This window comes from Perca fluviatilis, chromosome 9, assembly GCF_010015445.1.
Source record: "Perca fluviatilis chromosome 9, GENO_Pfluv_1.0, whole genome shotgun sequence".
NCBI lineage: Eukaryota > Metazoa > Chordata > Actinopteri > Perciformes > Percidae > Perca > Perca fluviatilis.
The window spans coordinates 22760020-22779626 of NC_053120.1; the positions used below are offsets into that span (position 1 = coordinate 22760020).

At 41.9% G+C, this 19607-nt stretch overlaps 2 protein-coding genes across 2 annotated transcripts in view; both read left to right on the top strand.

The window, feature by feature from the left end:
* Nucleotides 1-4069, top strand: part of faf1 (Fas (TNFRSF6) associated factor 1) — a 66009-nt gene extending 61940 nt beyond the window's left edge. The window contains exon 19 of the mRNA XM_039811742.1: nt 3039-4069. Coding sequence (XP_039667676.1) covers nt 3039-3122 — 84 coding nt within the window. The 3' untranslated portion in view covers nt 3123-4069. The remainder of the gene's footprint in view (nt 1-3038) is intronic.
* A 10919-nt stretch (nt 4070-14988) lies between these two features.
* On the top strand, nt 14989-18172 carry dmrta2 (DMRT-like family A2). The gene is made up of 2 exons (XM_039810236.1): nt 14989-15905; nt 16495-18172. Exons 1-2 carry the CDS (start codon nt 15437-15439, stop codon nt 17382-17384), a joined length of 1359 nt encoding a protein of 452 aa, XP_039666170.1. The 5' UTR covers nt 14989-15436; the 3' UTR covers nt 17385-18172.
* Nucleotides 18173-19607: the final 1435 nt, after the last annotated feature.

Sequence of the window (19607 nt, forward strand, 5' to 3'; positions counted from 1 at the left end):
TGATTTGATCTAAATTGGCTGATGAAAATTATGTTGAATCAAGGTTAAAAACAAACTGCAAAGCAGAGAGCTAGATTGTGTCTGTTTTATGCATGTATGTATGTATGTATGTATGTATGTATGTATGTATGTATGTATGTATGTGTAGGCACATGAGGAGAGAAAATGGCTTAGGCAGAGGAAAAACAACAGCTTTGTTTGTTGACAGATGCCTCCATGCTTATGGTCTGTTAATTGGATAACAATGTAAACAATCACCGATGGCGCCCGTCTCCTGTGTCAGTGTGGCATCTTGTTTCCCTACTTTCTTTTTCAGAGTCAGATGCTGCTCTCCTCCCATCGTCTCTCCCTGGTGCACTACGAGCACAAACTCTCATTCCGATTTCACTAAGAATAAACACACACACACACACACACACACACACACACACACACACACACACACACACACACACACACACACACACACCTGCTCCACCCCAAAGCCTCATTTACTCCTACCTGATGCTGTGGTGTCATAACAGCCTGTCGGGTTCATTAGCATGGCAGCCATTTGCAACGCGCTGCTCCTGAGGTGGGAAAAGGAACGCAGCAGCCCTGTTGGTCGTTTTCCCCACCATTGGGATGGAATATGTTTGCAGCAAACACACACACATACTCATAAAGACACACACACACCATTTTATCTCGCTCCCTGCTGTGCTATGAGGCAGCTGACTAGGTGAGGTGCATAAGGTTGATGTGGTAACCCCTCCCTGCCCACACCGGGCTTCCAGGCACCCCGCTGAAAAGTCAAGAGTATAAATGACACGTTGAAATGAGGACAAGGAGATGAAAGACATGGAGTCAAAGACCGCCGACGTGCACATGGTGTGACATTTCCGAGCACCCATGGGAGATGCATAGGTTGTCTGATGCTGATATGTCCTCCTCGCCTTTCACAAATTTACTTGCCTTCTTTTTTCTCTTTTCTCACCCTTTTCTCTGAGTGCTCGAACACCCTGTAGTTTTACAGATTTTAAAGTTAACACAAGTTTAAATGTGTAGATTGCTTTAATTATTTTTAATGCTTACTCATATCAATGCTTTTTGTCTCAAACAACAGTTTTTCAGGAGCGAACATAGACTATGTTTATTACCATGCAGTTTTGAGATTGATCAAAGTACACGCAAGGGTAGGATGTCTCTAATACTTGTGGAATTAAAAAATATGAAGCAACCAAAACCAAGTTAGATTTGTTTTATACTTGTGCACCCTTAAACCCATAAATACTGGATATTTATGACACTAATAAGACTGATAGGGCACTTTGCATATAGTCTGCAGGAGGTGAAGTTGTGGTTCAGTTCATGGGCCGAGGTCATATTTCATTCCCTAGAATAGTCTGTCTCAGACCGATCACTCTGCTTGTTGTGAGGTCGACCTTTACCATGCTAGCTTACCCTCCCTGACTTTCTACAGCAGGTACAGGGAGCGGGTTAATTATCCCACTGTGAGGTTAGAATAGGAGCCCTAATCAGAGGGGCTGACGCAGCAGTCATCAGATAAGCCCTGGACACATCTCAGTGTCACACCACCTCGCCCATTCAGCCCAGGTGTTAGATTGGCCCAATGTAACACAACCCTCCAGTGATTAGCTCACATAAGCTAAGAGAAAAACATAGGTCAGACCCCCTTCATGCCAGCTAACTCGATCAGCTCCGTTGTGGGTGGTACTGCATTATTCCTCTGCTGTTGGACAATAGCTGTCGTGCAGAGTATTGAACGCAGATAAATGTTTCTCTCCTCTACACCATCAGCTACGTTCCTGTTTGACCTTTGTCACAGCTGAAATTAGGCATTATTAGCCATCAAAAACACAGAGTTCTCCTCTCAATCCCCCTAGTCTGTCTCTCTCTCTCTCTCTCTCTCTCTCTCTCTCTCTCTCTCTCTCTCTCTCTCTCTCTCTCTCTCTCTCTCTCTCTCTCTCTCTCTCTCTTTTTCTCTCTCTCTTTCTCTCTCTCTTTCTCTATCTCTCTCTCATACAGACACACCAACGAGCTTTTACAACACAAACTCTCCTGTCCTGTAAACTTCATCAGTTTGTTCTGGATTGGAGCCTTTTTAAAAAAACAAACCTGATGGTCCTCTTAGGGAAACGAAGCTCTAGCTGCTCAGATTACTGCCCAGACTTTTTTAAAACATGTTAGAATAATACACACTCTCTCACAAAACACACATTCAATGAATTCAGCAGTAAAGCTACACTGTTCTCCAATCTAGATCACCGGGCATATATGGTGAGACAATTGCCAAGGGATTCCAGTAGTGCAGAATGACTTGAGGTCTTGTACACACTAATATGGATAGATAGACTGGTGTTTCCATCCACTTTGCTTAGCACTTTTATTTAAATATTTTTTGAAAATAGCAGCTCAGTGTGGAAGGCCAAAAGAAAACTAAGGCATTAAACCGTGAGGAAACACTCAATTGATAGATTTGTCCATTGGCAGGAAATTGTATGCCATCACTTTTTAATACGGAACATTTGCTGGTTCCGTCTCGTCAAATGTGCCGATTTGCCCTGTTTTATACCATTGTAAATTTAATATTTGTATGCTTCTGCGCCGGTTGCAGCCGTGGCCAGACTTGGGGCCCTATTTTAACGATTAAGCGCACGGAGTGAAGCGCCTGGCAGAGGTGCGTTTAGGGCGTGTACAAATCCACTTTTGCTAGTTTAACGGCGGAAAAAAGGGTCCGTGCGTCAGACGCATGGTTCAAAAGGGTTGTACTTAGTGTCTTCATTAATCATAGGTGTGTTTTGGGCATAACATGCAATAAACCAATCAGAGTGTCATCTCCCATTCGCTTTAAAAGCCAGGCGCGTTTGTTGTACTTTGGAAGGAAGGAGAGATTTTCAGGAGAAGAAACCGATCTGCTCGTGCGTGAAGTGAAAGCGCGCGAGCAGATCATATATGACACGAGCACTATGCCACCTAAACTCCATAATACTATTTCACATTGTAATATTTTTATTTTTAACCTTGTCTCTTCCCAGATCACCCAGTTGGATCCAGGGTCGAATCTGATGGAGGCCAAGTTGTTTCCGCAGGAGACGCTCTTCCTGGAGTCTAAAGAATAGGAACTGGCCCTCTGACAGCTAGGAGGACCGACTGACTGATGAACTGGCTGGACACACACTAGTCACTGAGCACACACACACACACACACACACACACACACACACACAGACAAAACCAATCCTCTCAGACGTAAATAAACACACTGGCATGCACGTCCAGTGACACACAAGTGCAAGTAAGCTTCCCTGCCCTCGGCCTGGTCATGGCACATGAATGCCTAGTGTACACGTGATGCACAGAGGAGCAAAGACAGTACACAAGCACACAGCCAAACATTCACCTCCCCCCAAACTCTCTCTCTCTCTCTCTCTCTCTCTCTCTCTCAACTCCTCTCAACTCCTCTCACACGCTTCTCAACTTCACGTTCCCAACTGCTCTGTCATGATTTTTTCTCACAACACAAACACAACACAGTACGACAACAGCATCGAGAGACTGAGAAGACAAATCTGTCACAGGAAAAAAAAAAGAAAAAAAAAAATGGACTTGTTACCCTTGTTTCCACATTCAACACACCAAGGCTGCTTTTTTAGAACATGTTTTTTTGTGTTTGAAATTTAAAAAAAAAATGCTAAAAATGGAAATGAAATAAACAGCAGGAAGAGATGTTGCCTGGTAGAAGTCTGGGCTGTTTCATCTCCACCTGTATTCCCTACCTTAACCTTCCCAAACTCCACTTTCCACCCCCTCCCCACCCTCCCCTGCCCCATCTTCCACCCCTCCGTCCGCTGTCTGCCGGGGGGATGAGACATGATGGGACACCTGCAGCATCTGCATTGTCCCATCAGTCTCCACTCCCCCTTGGTTTTATCATCCACACAAGCCAACGGATTGCTCAGTTTTCAGTTCTTTTTTTCCTTTTTTTCTCTTGATCCTTTTTAAGTTTGATGCTGTATTAGTTTTAGTTTGATATACATTATATAAAATATATGAATATGAACATCAATTTGTCTCGCCCGGAAATCTGTTGAAACACGTCCTGACACACAAACACGTTGGTGTTTTTTATTCCTATTCAAATGATTTAAACATGTTTTCTTTAAATGATCTCAGGTTATGCAAAGGTTTATCATGGAGGGCATATCAGTCTTTATTTTATGGGCTCAAGAGTAGATGGAAGATCACAAACTTTGAAATCAAGTTTTATATCATGACATTCCTCTGGGGGTTATTAGGGGACAAATGCTGGTTTATGGATTCCATTGAAAATGTTGCAGAGAGGAAAAAAATACATTTATATTTGACATTTTTGGTTTATGTAGATTTTTTTTCTTTTAACGAATCTGTTAGGGATTTTAATATCAAATCTGAAGTGTCTTGATTAGCTATGAAATCTGTATCTATAACTTTGAGAGTTGATTGCTTTAAAGCAACAACAAAGATTCTTTTGTACCTTAAAATAATCTTTCCAAAATCATTTCAGTGGTTCATCAACTCGTAACCGGGTGAATGGCACTTCTGCATTCGCTTTGCGGCCCTCTATCGGCTAAAACCGCACTACGCAAGTTTGCCAGATCGGGTAGCGGATCTGTAGTTGGAATGAGACGGCGGTAATGGACGATTCCGCTTCCAACCTGTAAGGGGACCGAAGCGGGAAAAGTGCTCTAGTGTTGCTTTAAAATGGCTTATTAGTGTCTGAGCTGTCAGTTGAATGTTAGTTTGATCACAATCAAGATAACCTGAAAAACCGTTCCAGTCTTACCCAGTTCAGATATCCATCTTCAAATCTCTGTTACCACCGACAGACCTTTTGCATATAACAAACGTTTTAATATTCTCACTCACACGCCACGCCACGTGTCTGGTAATATCAGACACACCGCAGCTAATTTTTCTGCCTTCGGCAAGGAGAGATCACGCAGGCTTAGCCCTCCATCTGTAGCTGGGCTCCTCTGTCAGCTAAAGGCAAAGTTTGAAAACCCCAGCAGAGTGAGCATCACTACAAGAATATGCTGAATTATTTAATACTTGTGTTGCTGGGAATCATTTTAGTGACTTGAATTACATAATTAATGCAGGCGAGGAGCTGATGATGTGTAAGACTGGGGAGGATTTTTGTAGAATTAAAGAAATTGCAGAAAAATGATGCCAGTCTTTAAATTGATATTTCTCCATATGCAGCAGCTATTAACAGTGAAATTAATCAGAGTTCTTAAATCACTACAACTAAAATCTCTTACAAGTTAAAGTCAGACTTCAGTGGTTGTAGACTGACTTCTTTTAGAACAGACTTTACTTGACTGCAAAAGTGAACTCTGTCTCTTTAGGGGAACAAATATAAGACACTGTTTAGTCCCAGAGTATTTTAAATATCTATGAACTGGCTTAGATGAATCTAGACTAAATGAGGAGAGGAAACCAAGTCTCTTCAAGCTGTTTTGAGTTTGTCATCTTTCAAATGGGAGTTGTGCGAACTTCACCTTAATCCATGTGGGTGAACTAGACAAGTATCTCATGAACCTCTCTGTGAATACTGCCATCAATCCTATGGTGTTTATTGTTGGAACATGTTTTTTATAAGGTTATTCTTAACCATGTAGTTGTCTTTGGTAATGCAAGTTATACTTAAAAAAAAACTAGGGCTACTTGTGTAATACACACAGTGAGTATATTACACAAGCATCCTCGAGTGTGAGTGCGAGTGTTTGTAATCGTCTTGTTTCTCACGCGAGGAATGAGTCGACCTGATGTGCTCAGCCAGCCACACTTCCCCGGGTTTGACCAGACAAGAGATGCTGCTCGAGGCACCGACAGAGAGAGTGAGACAGAATCACTGCAGGACAAATTCTTATGACTTTCTGTCTCTCTTTCTCTGTTAATTAAAACACATTTAGCTGATGTTTTCGTTGAAACAACGTATGACAAATGATTTGTGACAAAAATATTATTTATTTTTTTTCAACTATTGATATTTCTTTTTTTTTTAAGATTATTTTTTGGGAATTTTCGGCCTTTATTTTTGACAGGACAGATGAAAGGGAAGAGAGAGGGGGGAATGACATGCAGCAAAGGCCCGCAGGTCGGAGTCAAACCCGGGCCCGCTGCGTCGAGGAGTAAACTATATGTATGGGCGCCCGTTCTACCAACTGAGCTATCTGGGCGCCCAACTAGTGATATTTTAATAGAGAGAGAGAGAGAATAGAGACAATTAAGTGGAGAAAAACATTTGGTTACATAAACCTAAAACTCTTTTCATTGGTAAAACTAGGTTTCCTATGAGCATCGAGAAGACTTACAAATTTGAAAACAATGCCTTGAAATCTTAAAAATACTAGTCCACATACCATAAGTAAGCAAAAGGCAATTTTTTCTTTCATAAATATCTTTGTTGACTCGGTCCATGAAATCTATGTATTATGGCCCATTTTGCAGCCTTTGTCAGCGATCCCCCTGTGGATCCATAGACGTGGCCTTGACTCTGGCTGGCTGTGGGAATGGTGGAGGGATGAAGCAGTGTTTGCTGCAACAGCAGCAAGAAGACAACAGGTAACACGGTTCAAATATTCCTCAGTAATCGTTTTCTACTATGACAGAAAATCTTGCAAACAGTGGGTCACCCAGTCAATTTATTCCTGATTTCATGAGCAAAGTACACTTATTGCCCTGCCTGAACGTAAAAGCTTCATATAGTTGGTCAAGAAAGTACTGTGTAAGTCTTTAAGTGCCATATCTGTGTGAATGGTTCTCCATCCCAACTTGACTACTTCCATCCTGAGGAGAAGCCTATAGAAATGTGTGTTACAGCTGAGCTGTTTCAGTTTAAAAGTGATTTGGTCATGGTTTCTTGATGTCTTTAATTGGTACATTGCCCGCCCGCCCCCCGAATTATGGTAATGTAGAGTCCCTGAATTCTACCAAACAAGGCATTGAAAGTCAGTGGGGAGTCCTTGAATTTAACCAGAGAGTTGAATCCCAGTTTGCTTTAAGGGAAATGCTGAACTTTGTTGAATCTCTAAGGGCTAAAGTCAAATGCCCGTGGATGACATTTGAGTAGATGTATAGTACAAATAGATCATTGAGTTGAGTTGGCTCTAGAGTGTGTGTGTGTGTGTGTGTGTGTGTGTGTGTGTGTGTGTGTGTGTGTGTGTGTGTGTGTGTGTGTGTGTGTGTGTGTTTGTGTGTGTGTTTGTGCGTGCGTGCGTGCGTGGGCGCGTGCGTGTGTGTTGGCCGTACAGACACGTGCAGCTCGCGGCAAAGGCGAGGTCAGAGCAGGGCGGAGAGCTCAGTGAGCGTGAAGCCCGGTGCGTTTATGCAAGAGACAAAGACAGGTGCACCTCTGCTCGTCTGTCAGAGTGTGTCTTTCTCGGGGAACAGCGTAGGCCTACATAGTGCAGCTCCTCTCAAGTGTGAGATTACAGTTTCTATCACGCAGCTTTTTGAACGCAATGTGCACAGGCATGTTCCTCTGTACCGCTGCAGCTGATGATGGTGCTATTGTCGGAAATGCCAGTGAGACATAATGATATTCCTCTCTCATACCTGACCAAACTTGTCATCAGTTGTTGTTTCACAGGGGAAAAGTCATCGGGTTTTTGACTGTGTTAGGGAGGGAAGTATGACAGTTGGGGTTGTCAGTATATTAGATAATTTAGTACTTATTGCTTTTGGAATTCAAAGATTGAATACAGTACAAAATGATTAACAAACATTCAATATTTATATTTTTCTTTTATAAAGGAGAAGCCATGAATGTTTTTTGGTTTTTTGGTTTTTTTTGACACCGTAGTCAAACTTTGGCTGGATGTCTTAATCAGTGCCTTCTAAGCAGCACCCCTTAAATGTGACACAGGGGGATGAGAAAGTGTCTGTGTGGTAATAAGCTTACTCTGCCGGCTCCAATGCCACAGATTCAGTGGTGGCAACATCAGGTTGCTGTCTTGATTCTCTGGCGACAAAAGAGGAAAGCGTCCATGATGTTTAACCAGCTCCGCCGGGGTCAAGAATGCAGCCCACTGGCGAGGAAACTAAATTCCTGACACAAGTGATCTCTCCTCCCTCCTTTTGAAGTGGGACCCACTGAGATCTCAGAGCATGGCGGCTTCTTGAATCACAGGATCTCCGCTCGCATCCCAGACTGGCCTAACCTGGAGGGTCACCCCAAGTTTACTTTCTCAGAGACGCCGGCCCTGCCCAAAGAAACAGAATCTATGCAGCTTAAACTGTTGGGTGGGCACAAAAGGAGGGTCATCTCTCCCTCTCTGTCTCCCTCTGTTCACAGTACTGTTTGGTAATGACACAATAGACATGGAAAGACTTTTTTTTTTATCTTGAAAAAACAAAACACATTTTCCTTGCAGTCATGTAACCAATCTGATTAAAGAACCTGGCTTTGAAATGGGTCGGAATTCTGAAAAGGCTCAAATGTGTAGGCACAGATCCTTTTTGCAGTGGTAACTTGTACACTTATTTCTAAACAATTCATGGGTGCAATGCCAAATTAAATGGTCAGCCTAGTTGGTGAAACTGAGAAAATATACAGGCCTAATTCAATCAATTAATCAACAAACAACTAGCAGGAGAAAATGGCATTTAACATGTAGGGAAAAACAAACTGATTTAATTATTTCAATTTTCAATTGTTCTTATACATGTATATGCTACGCAATGCTTATGTCCTTATTCATTTGTATTCGTCAACAAATTTATATAAATGATGCCATTAATATATATTTTGTTTAGTTTGTTTCTCTTTAAAATTATCTTAAATTGTCTTTTACTGTGAAAAACAAACCTGCTTGAATCGAAGTCACCTCCTTTTCATGCAGAAAGACCAAGAATATGACATTTTAGAAGTAAGAATTTCAATCTGCAATGGAAAATGTATGTGAAAAAAATTTGAGACTAACTTTTAGGGTGCTGCCGCTGTTGACAATATCATAACGTGATTGATTTTATATTTAAAAAAAAAACATCTGGCAATCAATCAGCAGTGTTTAGGCTATGTGATGCTAAAGGAAAAAATCCTCAGAGAGAAAATGTATTTGATTATATTCCGTATAGGACTTCCAAAATAACGAAAACCTCCTTTATTTTTACAACGTCTTTTAATGTAAAAGCCCGTGGGCAGGTGGTGTACTGGTGCGGACTGGACCAGGGGGCGCTGATGGGAGAAACTGCTCTCTGCTGTGGCACCTGTCTCATTAAACAGTTGTGTCAGGTTGGCTCCAGCAGCAGAACATTTTCAGAATGAGTACTAAAAATACAAACGTTAACAAAATGTTAAAACTCATTTTAAAACATTTTACAAAATAAATGTTAAATCATGTAATAAAACAAAATAATGATCATAATGATTTAAAAACTTTTAGTATTTTTTTTAATTTTTGACGTCTGAATGTGAAAATAGCGAATACTAAATTTATTTAATAGCCAATATGTATGATTTAATATAAATTAATATATTGATAAAGGATTATTTCCATTATGCTAATTAATGTACAAGGCTAGTAGAAAATTACACTAAAATGCCTGCACAGCTGTGAGACATTGGGCTATAAATATTAATGTGCTAATAAAGTCCGAAACTAATAAGTGATTAATCAAATATGATAAAAAAAAAATGTTCCTAATGTACTAATGAATTGGTATGTTAACTTCTCAACGTGTTATCACTGCAGGCCTCAGTCGGCTTGTTGCTCAGTTCATTTATAGTAATGTTCTTCACGCGCACCTCCAGATCTGTCTCCTCACAACGCTGCACAGGTTTTATAAAAACCTGTGGTATTCGGATTATCAGCCGCATGGGATAAAGCAATAAATGGGCCAGTGGGGTCCTGAATGGGTGCAGTGGCGTGAAGGGGAGTAATTACAGCTTCATATTAATTGTGTTTTTCTGAGCGCACATAGTCACACATAACACACACACACACACACACACACACACACACACACACACACACACACACACACACACACACACACACACACACACACACACACACACACACACACACACTGAAGCGAAGCGGTGGTGACATCTAGGAGGGCCAAGTCTTTGTGCTGAACACTTCAAGTTTCAAAAACAAGGCCAATTGAAGCGGCGGAGCTCAAAGCCGGCACCATTGTAGGCGAACACATTGAGTTTTGATTGGGGACAATGGTGTTTCTCAAATTTCTAGCAAAAAGAAAGCCATACTCCATCTGTGATCTCAATGAGCGCCTATTCATGAGCTTCCTTCTTTTCTGCGCCATTCGTTGGTGGAGAAAAGGAGGCAGATGTGGAGGGATAGAGCAGGGGAGAGTGCATTTTAATTGGCTGCAGTGTGTAGGTCCGTCTCTCTCTCTCTCTCGCTCTCTCTCTCTCTCTCACACACACACACACACACACACACACACACACACACACACACACACACACACTGGATTTACATGCCACTATAGGGCTTGCGGAAGGGAGAGCGAGAGAGCCCAATAATCTCGCTGTGTTGATGAACACTTGTAGCCCATTCATTAAACAAAGATAATCCCTGCCAACCTACCTCGGGGGCACAACAACGGTGTGTGTGTGTGTGTGTGTGTGTGTGTGTGTGTGTGTGTGTGTGTGTGTTTGCGTGCGTGTGCGTGTGCGTGTGCGTGTGTGTGAGAGAAGAGAGAGAGAGAGAGAGAGAGAGAGGGAGAGAGAGAGAGAGAGAGCCTATATAGCCAGCATCTTTGGCAGAGTGATCCTTCAAATCTTAGAAATATTCATACGCCATGGTCAACCCATGGCAGGGTTATCCCCCATTCACAAATAAGTGTTATTCTAGCGGTTGAAGAGTGATGCTTGAGAGACCTCTCTCTGCCTCTTCCGCTCAAGTGTTTGCAGCACATGGCCTTATTACCCAGCCAATCCTCTGGTAATTTAGCCTATGGCTGTTTGTCTTTGTGACTTCTGCAGGCTGGAAGCTAACCAATTACACTCTAGAGAATCTTTTGGGATTATTTACTGTTGGGATGTGACTAAATAGGCTACATTTATGCTCTTCAAGTGCCGTTTTTACTTAGCATTTCCATTGTATGCTGCTTTTTTACTCCACTGCATTTATGGCAGGTAACTTTGCTGATATATTTTTTTAGAATATTATAAAACATGATGGATTGTATCAGACTAGCCAACAGTATATAAAGTAGTTCAAATTTAGCTCCACCTCATCCAAAAGCAATGAATACTGTATTAGTATTGACAATGTAAAGTAATGTAATATATAATATACTCTCTTAGAGGATACATACTGAGTAATGTATGCTACTTTTGTAATTATTAGCCTACTTACATTTGAAAAACAGGACCTTGTACTGGAGAATGTCGACTTTCTGGTATCAGTTATAGGCTACTCAAGTTAGGGATCTCCCATCAGTTCTTCTCATGCACAAGTCTGAATGTCTAAATGTTGACAGAGACACCATTAGCGTATTGGATTCTGTGGTAGAAAATAAATGTGCTCATTAAGGTCATCATCGCTCGATATGATTAGCCTACAAATCGACGCTCATTTGGTAAAGCTTTAATTTATGTTACTGTTGTATGTCAGCGTGGAAAGCAGGTTATAAACTGGCCCGACAATGTGTTTTATGTGTGCCCACTGCTCCCCTGACTCTGCCCTTAAAGGAATGCATTTAGCTTGATCCATTCCCCCGGCTCAGTGGAGCTGGTGTGAAGTGGCAGGTTAACAGCCTCTTGTCTATAAGCCCGGGCCGACTCGGTGTGCCCGTCAAGCGTGTAAATACTTCTGTGAAAAACCCCGTGCGTTTCTTTTCTCCGCGGCCCCTTGTCTAACTGCTACTCTAACCTCTGCCTCTGTGTGACAGAGCCGGCTGCTGCAGCGGGAGAGCGCGGGAGGGGATCCGGGTCCAGCCGGGCTGCAGGCGGGGCAGCGGCAGTGGGAGAGGCCGCTAGAAAGCCGCATCGGGGTGCAGGGGCAGCGGAAACATGCTGCTACATATGTTGGGTCAAGCATGGCCTTTGTTGTGATCTTAAAAGGGTGTTAAAAACCCACTCGTCTGTAGCCTTCCTGAAAGAAATGAAAGCATCGCATAGTTTTTTTTTGGACGCATAGGCCTAATGAAGTGGTTAAAAGAATGTTGGATTTTCTAAGTGCTCACAGTCACTTTTAATTGCGCGGGGGGCATTTTTAATTGGGCAAGGAGGAATAGTGAACATAATCCCTATCATAATGCATATTTTTCAAAAATGAACTTTTCCGTTAGGCTCAGCCAAACTAAAACGACGACTATAAAACCCCGAAGCAGCAAAGCTTGCACGCCTTGGATGAAATCAGAGTTTAACCAGAGCCGGTGCTCATTTAAGTGGGCACCCTTCAGAATGAATTAACTTGTGATAATATTAAACACAGAGTCGTAATAGTTATGTATTGACATATATGGCTCTATAAACACTAAACAAGTTAAGTAATTTTCACTTAAAATCCACTCTTATCAGCAGTGGAAATTAATTATAAATGAGCTGATAAATCAGCTCAAGTTTCCCTACAGGAACTTTCAGTCAGTTGTCTTTTCTTTTTTTTTCTTTTCTTTTTTTGTCTCGGCCTGTGCAACACTGAGCAGTTACACCAATGAGAAGTACAGGCTGTTTTATTTTTGGAATCCTTCATCCTGAGGTGACAGCATACGCCTATACTCTCTCCAATGAGCGCTGGGCCTTCTCTGCAGTTTGCAACTATCACTTTACCACGCAGGACGGGCAATTTCCATCTGAGTGAGACCGTCGCCCGTGCAGATAATTACTTTGAATGTCAAAAAGATGTAGTTTTAATATCGTTTCTATTAGCCTGTTGGCTAGGTAATTAAGGTGCAGATGACAGCGGCGAGGGAAACAGATGGCATTTGCTTACAGTGATTCAGAAAGTAAACAATGAGCCTGGGAGGGGAGAGAGGCAGGGCTGCACACCGAGCAGCCATTTCTTCCTTCATCAGCTTTCAAGTTGTTGTTCTTCAATAAGACCGCTGTTAGCATCCTCCAAGGGACTGACAATTGTTGATTAAAAAAGAAAAAGAAAAAAGAATCTATACCTTTTTAATCTGAATTCAAATGCCTGCACGCCATATCTCCTGAGTGAACAGGTGAGGAAGCAGGTGGTTTGCGCGAGTTGCCCTTTTGTAGCTCTGCGCGGCGTGGACTTCCCAAATCTCCGTTAGTCCTTTAGGAGGACGACACACCACCCAACGCTAATACTGTAGAGTTAAATGATAAGACAGAGAAAATCATTTGTAAATGCTATTATTTTTCTTTCACGGTCATAAAGTTTAATAAAAGAGGGGGAAAAAAGAAGATTTGGAGAACCGGGCATACAGAAACCTCTCTCCTTCCTTCAGCCGCAATACTGCTTTTTTGTTATTAATATTATTATTTCCGAATAGGGCGATTCATTCTAACCTGTGAACGGCACGAGACATCTTAATTTAATTAGACATTAATCAGACTTTCGTATTCTGGTTACGTAATAATAACAACAACCAAAATACTAACAGACTATTAATAGGCTAATAATAATGATTATAATAATATGTTTAGCTGAGAATAAATAATGATAAAGGTTATGCTGAAATAATATAGTCTCCAGTAATATTGACTTTAATTATAATAACCATACTAACAAGAACAAACATTTATTTCTAGCAATCTGCGTTTAAATAAATATTTTGGTCAACAAAAATTACAAATGTATTAAATAGCCTAATGAAACGTGTGTTTTCATGGCAAAAGCGCAGCAAACAAATGTGTTAAATTGTTTTAAACAATTGTTTTTTAATGCGACACTGGTTAGACTGGTTAGACTAGTTAGACTGGTTAGACTGCTAGAGGAAAATCGAAAAATGAGCAACAATTATTTTTTTTATTCAAATAATTTCTTGAAATGTGTCAAAGTGAATATTCGTTATTATACATAAGTTGTATTGGAGATATTGTCACATTACATTTGAAAAACGAAATGACGACACAGAAAAGCTGTGGTTGGGCATGCTGGTTTAATTAATTACTCCACACAACGAAAAGGAGTTAATTTAGGCTATACAAAAATAATATTTCCAAATATTATAAAATACATCCGAAATATTATTTTGTATTTTATGAATAGCCTATAGTATAAACGAAGCGTAAGGTTGTATGGTTACTTCTCTTTAATATACTTAACTAAATACATGTTTAAACTGCTATAGCTAGGCTACAAATTAAAAATTCAAATAGATTTCGTTACATGTAGGCTAGCGACCACGAGACATGTTATAATTTGGACATTGTTCATCACTCCGTAGTTTTCCTGTAGCCGAGTGAACCGTGCACATCAACCATTTAGCTCCACTCATGCAGTCAATAACCCTCTGCAAATATAGACTTTTTTTCCTGACGGATCAAATTTCGCCTCCTCTTGAATCAATAAAATAAATAATACTTACCTTCCAGGTTGATGAGATTACAGTCACTCACGCATCATCTTTATTTTTATAAGTCTAGTATTCTAGTCTGTTATTAGTAGTAGGCCTATAAACACATCGCCATAATGGAGACTTCATAACAATCATGTCGCCAAATGATACAAAATATTTCTTGTGAAATATAGTTCTTGGAAGGGATGAACATTTTCCTTCATTTTTATGGCTATTATTCATTTTTCTGTGTCCTGTTTGACAGCGTACCGCCCCCATGTTAAAGCTGTATAAATGGAAGAAAGAAAAAAAACACAGGCTATTGTTTTAAATCTATAAAATCATCGAAGTTAGCTTTCCGGGAACTCCCTTCAGATTCTTAACACTTGATATTTGGAATAAGAACTCAGGTAGACACAGTTGAAAAAAGAGGCAAGCCAATCAGATTGCTCCTTCCCCCTTTGGCCAATGACAGACGCCACATTGTTGTCAAATTTGTCTAATGAAAACGTAGGGGCAACAATAGAGAGGGGGAGAGAGGGATCTGTATCCACTGACAATCTCTGGAGGAAGTTAGTGTCTCAGGCTGCGGCGAGTAGCAACCTCGGCTCCTCCTGGACAGTTTAAACTTTCTGTCGGGGAGGAATGATCTCTCCTCTAGGCTCCTGCTCTTTTTGGATTTTAACTCGACAATATCTTCATATTTTTTGCTTCTTCTGCAGACTCCTCGAACAGTTTACTTTAGAGTTTCGGTCATAGTTTTTTCCTTTTCTTCTTGCACCATAATCTCATCAGTAGAAAGACATCGTTGACTTCACCTGTTGCCCAGAGATGTTGAGAATCGCCGAGCAGATGTGAACGGCTCAACACCAGCATAACTCAAACAAATCGTTCAAAAGAAAGCCGTTTTCTAGTTTCTAGTTCAGTTACATCAGTGAGGAACACGGGCATGGATCTGAGACCGGAGCACCCCACAGTCTCCTCTGCCTCTCAAGTCCACCCAGGGGCGGCGGCGGCGGCGGCGGCGGCGGCGGCAGCCTCCATCCCGGTGTCCATGGCCAGCAGCCTTCTGCGCGGCCCTCCGCTCATCTTGCGCGCCGCGGACAAGTACCCGCGTACCCCGAAGTGTGCCCGCTGCAGGAACCACGGCGTGGTTTCCGCGCTGAAGGGTCACAAGCGCTACTGCCGCTGGAAGGACTGTATGTGCGCCAAGTGCACGCTGATCGCCGAGAGGCAGCGAGTGATGGCAGCGCAGGTGGCGCTGCGGCGGCAGCAGGCGCAGGAGGAGAACGAAGCCCGGGAGCTGCAGCTGCTCTACGGCACGGCGGAGGGACTGGCCCTGGCCGCCGCCAACGGCATCATCCCCCCGCGGCCAAACTACGAGGTCTTTACCTCTGTCAACAGCGAGAGTAACTCAGGTGAGTGGAGCAGCGCTATGCGTTAAAGAAGAAAAAGTGCAGTTCTTGTTATTTTTATTAGAGCAGTGAAGCCTAAAAAAACTCTGGCTTCAGTTCTAAATTCACCGTAAAACACAGGAAACAGAAGGCCTAATAGTCAAAAGAACTTAAGTTCAAATCTCAATAGGTAGCCTAGGCCTAAAGCCTAATATTATTGATTCTTCATTTAGCCTGTATTAAACTTGAGTGGCCTGTGTTGGTGAGCTTGCAATTTGTTTGCTAAGACACTCAGTAGCCTAGATAGATTTTGTTTAGCATGTTGCTATAAAAAAAAAAATGGTGCCTTATCTTTACATTGAGACTGTCTCGGAAACAGCTGTTGCAGTTTGAGGGTTCGCTAGTAGGCTACTGTGTTAATACACTTATTATTTTTCTAACCCTAATTGCTGCCTCTTTTATCCCTGTGTGATTTAGTTTAGACACTTGACCTCTGTTGCTGTTTAATTCACTGGTTATGACTTCTATCAGGTCTACTCAGCCTAACATTCATATGTTGGGATATTTTTGGACCCCCATCTAACACACCGTGATGTTCTGATTGTGTCAACAGAGTCAAGTATCCAGAAGTATGAGCTGTTTTCTAAGAGCCAGCTGTCCGGATCCGCCAGCTCTCAGCAGTCTGCTATGGGGAAACCGGCGTCTACCGAAAATGACTCGGCCCCGGGCATGTCGTCCCCAGACGGCCGACATGGAGGCTCGGGTTCAGAGAACGGAGACAGCGAGTCTTTCATCAACTCGCCGGTCTCCAAGCCTTTAAAAGACGGAGGGGAAACTCCTGGCTCCGTCAGCTCCATTGCCTCTGATTCCGGCTCTGAGACCGACAAAGACGAGCAGGAGCCGTCCCCTTCCTCTGCGGCCTCCCGGCACATGAACGCCATCGACATCCTGACCCGAGTGTTCCCCAGCCACAAGCGGAGCGTCCTGGAGCTCGTCCTGCAAGGCTGCGGTAAGGACGTGGTGCAGGCCATCGAGCAGATCCTCAACAACAGCGGCGCACAGAGCTCCAACAAGGCCGGGACAGCTGAGACGTGGACGGCCGAGCGGGTGCTCCAAAACGCACAGCAGCCTCCGCCGTCCTCCGCATCCACAACCGCCCCGACGAGGCCCATGTTACCCGGAGCCATGACGCTCAGTAACCGCTCTGCATTTTCTCCTCTCCAGCCAAACTCCCCGCACTTCGGCGCCGACCCCAGCACCTATCCTTTGGGCACCCACCTGGGACTGAACCCTCTGCGGCTGGCCTACTCTGCGCACAGCCGGGGACTGGCTTTCATGACGCCCTACTCCACCACCGGGTTGATGCCCACCCTGGGCTTCAGACCCCCGATAGACTATGCCTTTAGTGACCTGATAAGGGACAGGACAATGTTACACAAGGAGCAAGGCTATGCCAGCGGCCTGTACGGGCCCTTGGTCAACAACACGCCAGAAAAACAGTGAGGCTGGTGGACTGACCACAGAGACACATTACATTGTATTTGTAGCCACAAGTGTTGAATGTTCTGGCGAAATTCTGTGATGTGTTTTGACTACAGGCTGCTGTACATAATAGGATTATCTGGCTTGTAGTCAAATGGTCTGAGATAAATAATAATAAAAAAAAAAAACTAAACTCACTTATGTGTAATTTTCAAAAATAATTTTATATGTTTGACTAAGAAAGTTTGGATGACATTCCCCAGGTATGAAGTTGATCAATAAAATAAAAGTGAAGCTGAAAAGATATTTATAGATTCCAAAATAAATCACAACGAAGCTGGGAAAGTAAAAAAGTAAACCCAGCAGAGTTATGACCTGTTTAAAGCCCATCACATTTCTCAGCTGGTTGGTGAAACTGAAGTGCATATGATGTTTAAAATCAAACTTTAAATATGCATTTCTCTCACACACTCGGGATATTAATTGAGTCAAAATTAAGTTATTATAACATGTAGATGACGGATATTAACCCTATTTCCTGATGTACAAGTTGAACTAATGATGTGTAAATGCCACCCCTTTTTTTCTTGTCTTATTTCACTTATCTCGTCTATTTGTTTAGTTAATTTCCAACTGCCTGTATTAAATATTGCATTTGGTAATATACTATATTTGACTTTCATTTATCCGCTAGTCAGCTCAATTTTTTTTTGTGACAAAGTGCTGGATCAAGTCAGTTCATCTTCAAATGTTAAGCTGTGCTGTCACATTGTATGAATATGCTGGAAATAAATGTTATTTTAACGAAAGTGGAAAAGTAGAATTCTTTTGTGTTGAGACTGATATAGAATATACCATCCATATGTAGGCTAACACATTTTAATTTGTGAAGGGTGCATCAAAAACCATAAACTAAAATCCTTCCAAATGTGTAAGATATTTTGGCTTCAGGTGGGAAACATTCTTGTTTCTGACAGCAAATCCACAGAGGTCTGCTGGCAGGTGTTTACTGGGAAAGAATATAGATAGATAGATAGATAGATAGATAGATAGATAGATAGATAGATAGATGTAATTGCACATACATTACTTTACTGACTGCAGTTTTTATGTCTGTTCTTGCTAAACAGAAATAATCTGGATTCTACAGAATCTCAATAAAGTAGACAAACATAAAACAGAAGTGTCAACAGCCCGGATGAATCGTGAAGCACCACATTGCACACATTTCATAAAGTGTGTTTATTTGGGCGCCTAAACATTTCATAAAAGAAATGTTGGCTGCGGAATATAATCTTTTAGTGACAATGTGTGTTTTTTTTCTTCTTCCTCCTCTTAAGTAACACGAGGTTCTGTACAGTAGCCTATGCATACAGATTATAACCGATTAGCAAATACCGACGTTGACAAGAGTGGCGGTGAAGGAGTAATAAAATATTGTTTTACTTTTCGTCAGGAGCGCTAACACTTCACAGGCAGCCAGCGGGCCAGTTTCAGCTGATGAACATCAGAAGGCCTTTTGGGGTTTGTACCAATTAATCCTGTTGTTAGATTAGACTAACTCTTCATTATTAGATTAGATAAAATAGCCTACTCATAAAGTAGGCCCAAAATACTTTTGCACAAACCAAATACAATAGCCACCAGAAGCGCAGTGACATTCGAGAAAAAAACGGTGTAAAGTTTGAGCTCATTCATTTCAGTGTAAGACAATTAGACTGGTGAAGGAATTCAAAATAAGTCTATTTTTAGTTTAAAAGTAATGCTTTATTTATTTTCCAACCAAATCTAAAATGTAGAAATGTGAATATTAGTGTATTATAAGGCAATATTTGAACCATGCAGGGCGATGGGAAGAAACCCACCTAAACATTTGTTGTGGGGGAAACCTAAATCCTGAATGAATCCTTCTCCTATTAAAAACATTCAAATAACATTATTCTGTTAATAATGATGCCTTAGTGGACACGACTGTTTTGCCGCTCGTTATAGAGATGACAACACTTTCTCCACCCACTCTTTCACCGCCTCCAGAGAAATCTCCCCATATCCAAAAGGCAGTGGCGCCACCTGCAGGTCAACCAATGTCAGTACCAAGCCGTCTGTCCAACTACGTTTACATTCCAGCTCCAATTAAAGTTTTAACACAGATTGGTTGAGCGGTAGAAGCAGATATGCCTGAACAAGGAGACCATAAAGCGTGTGGCTCTGAACTGAATCAGCTGTGGGCAGTAGAACTGGAGC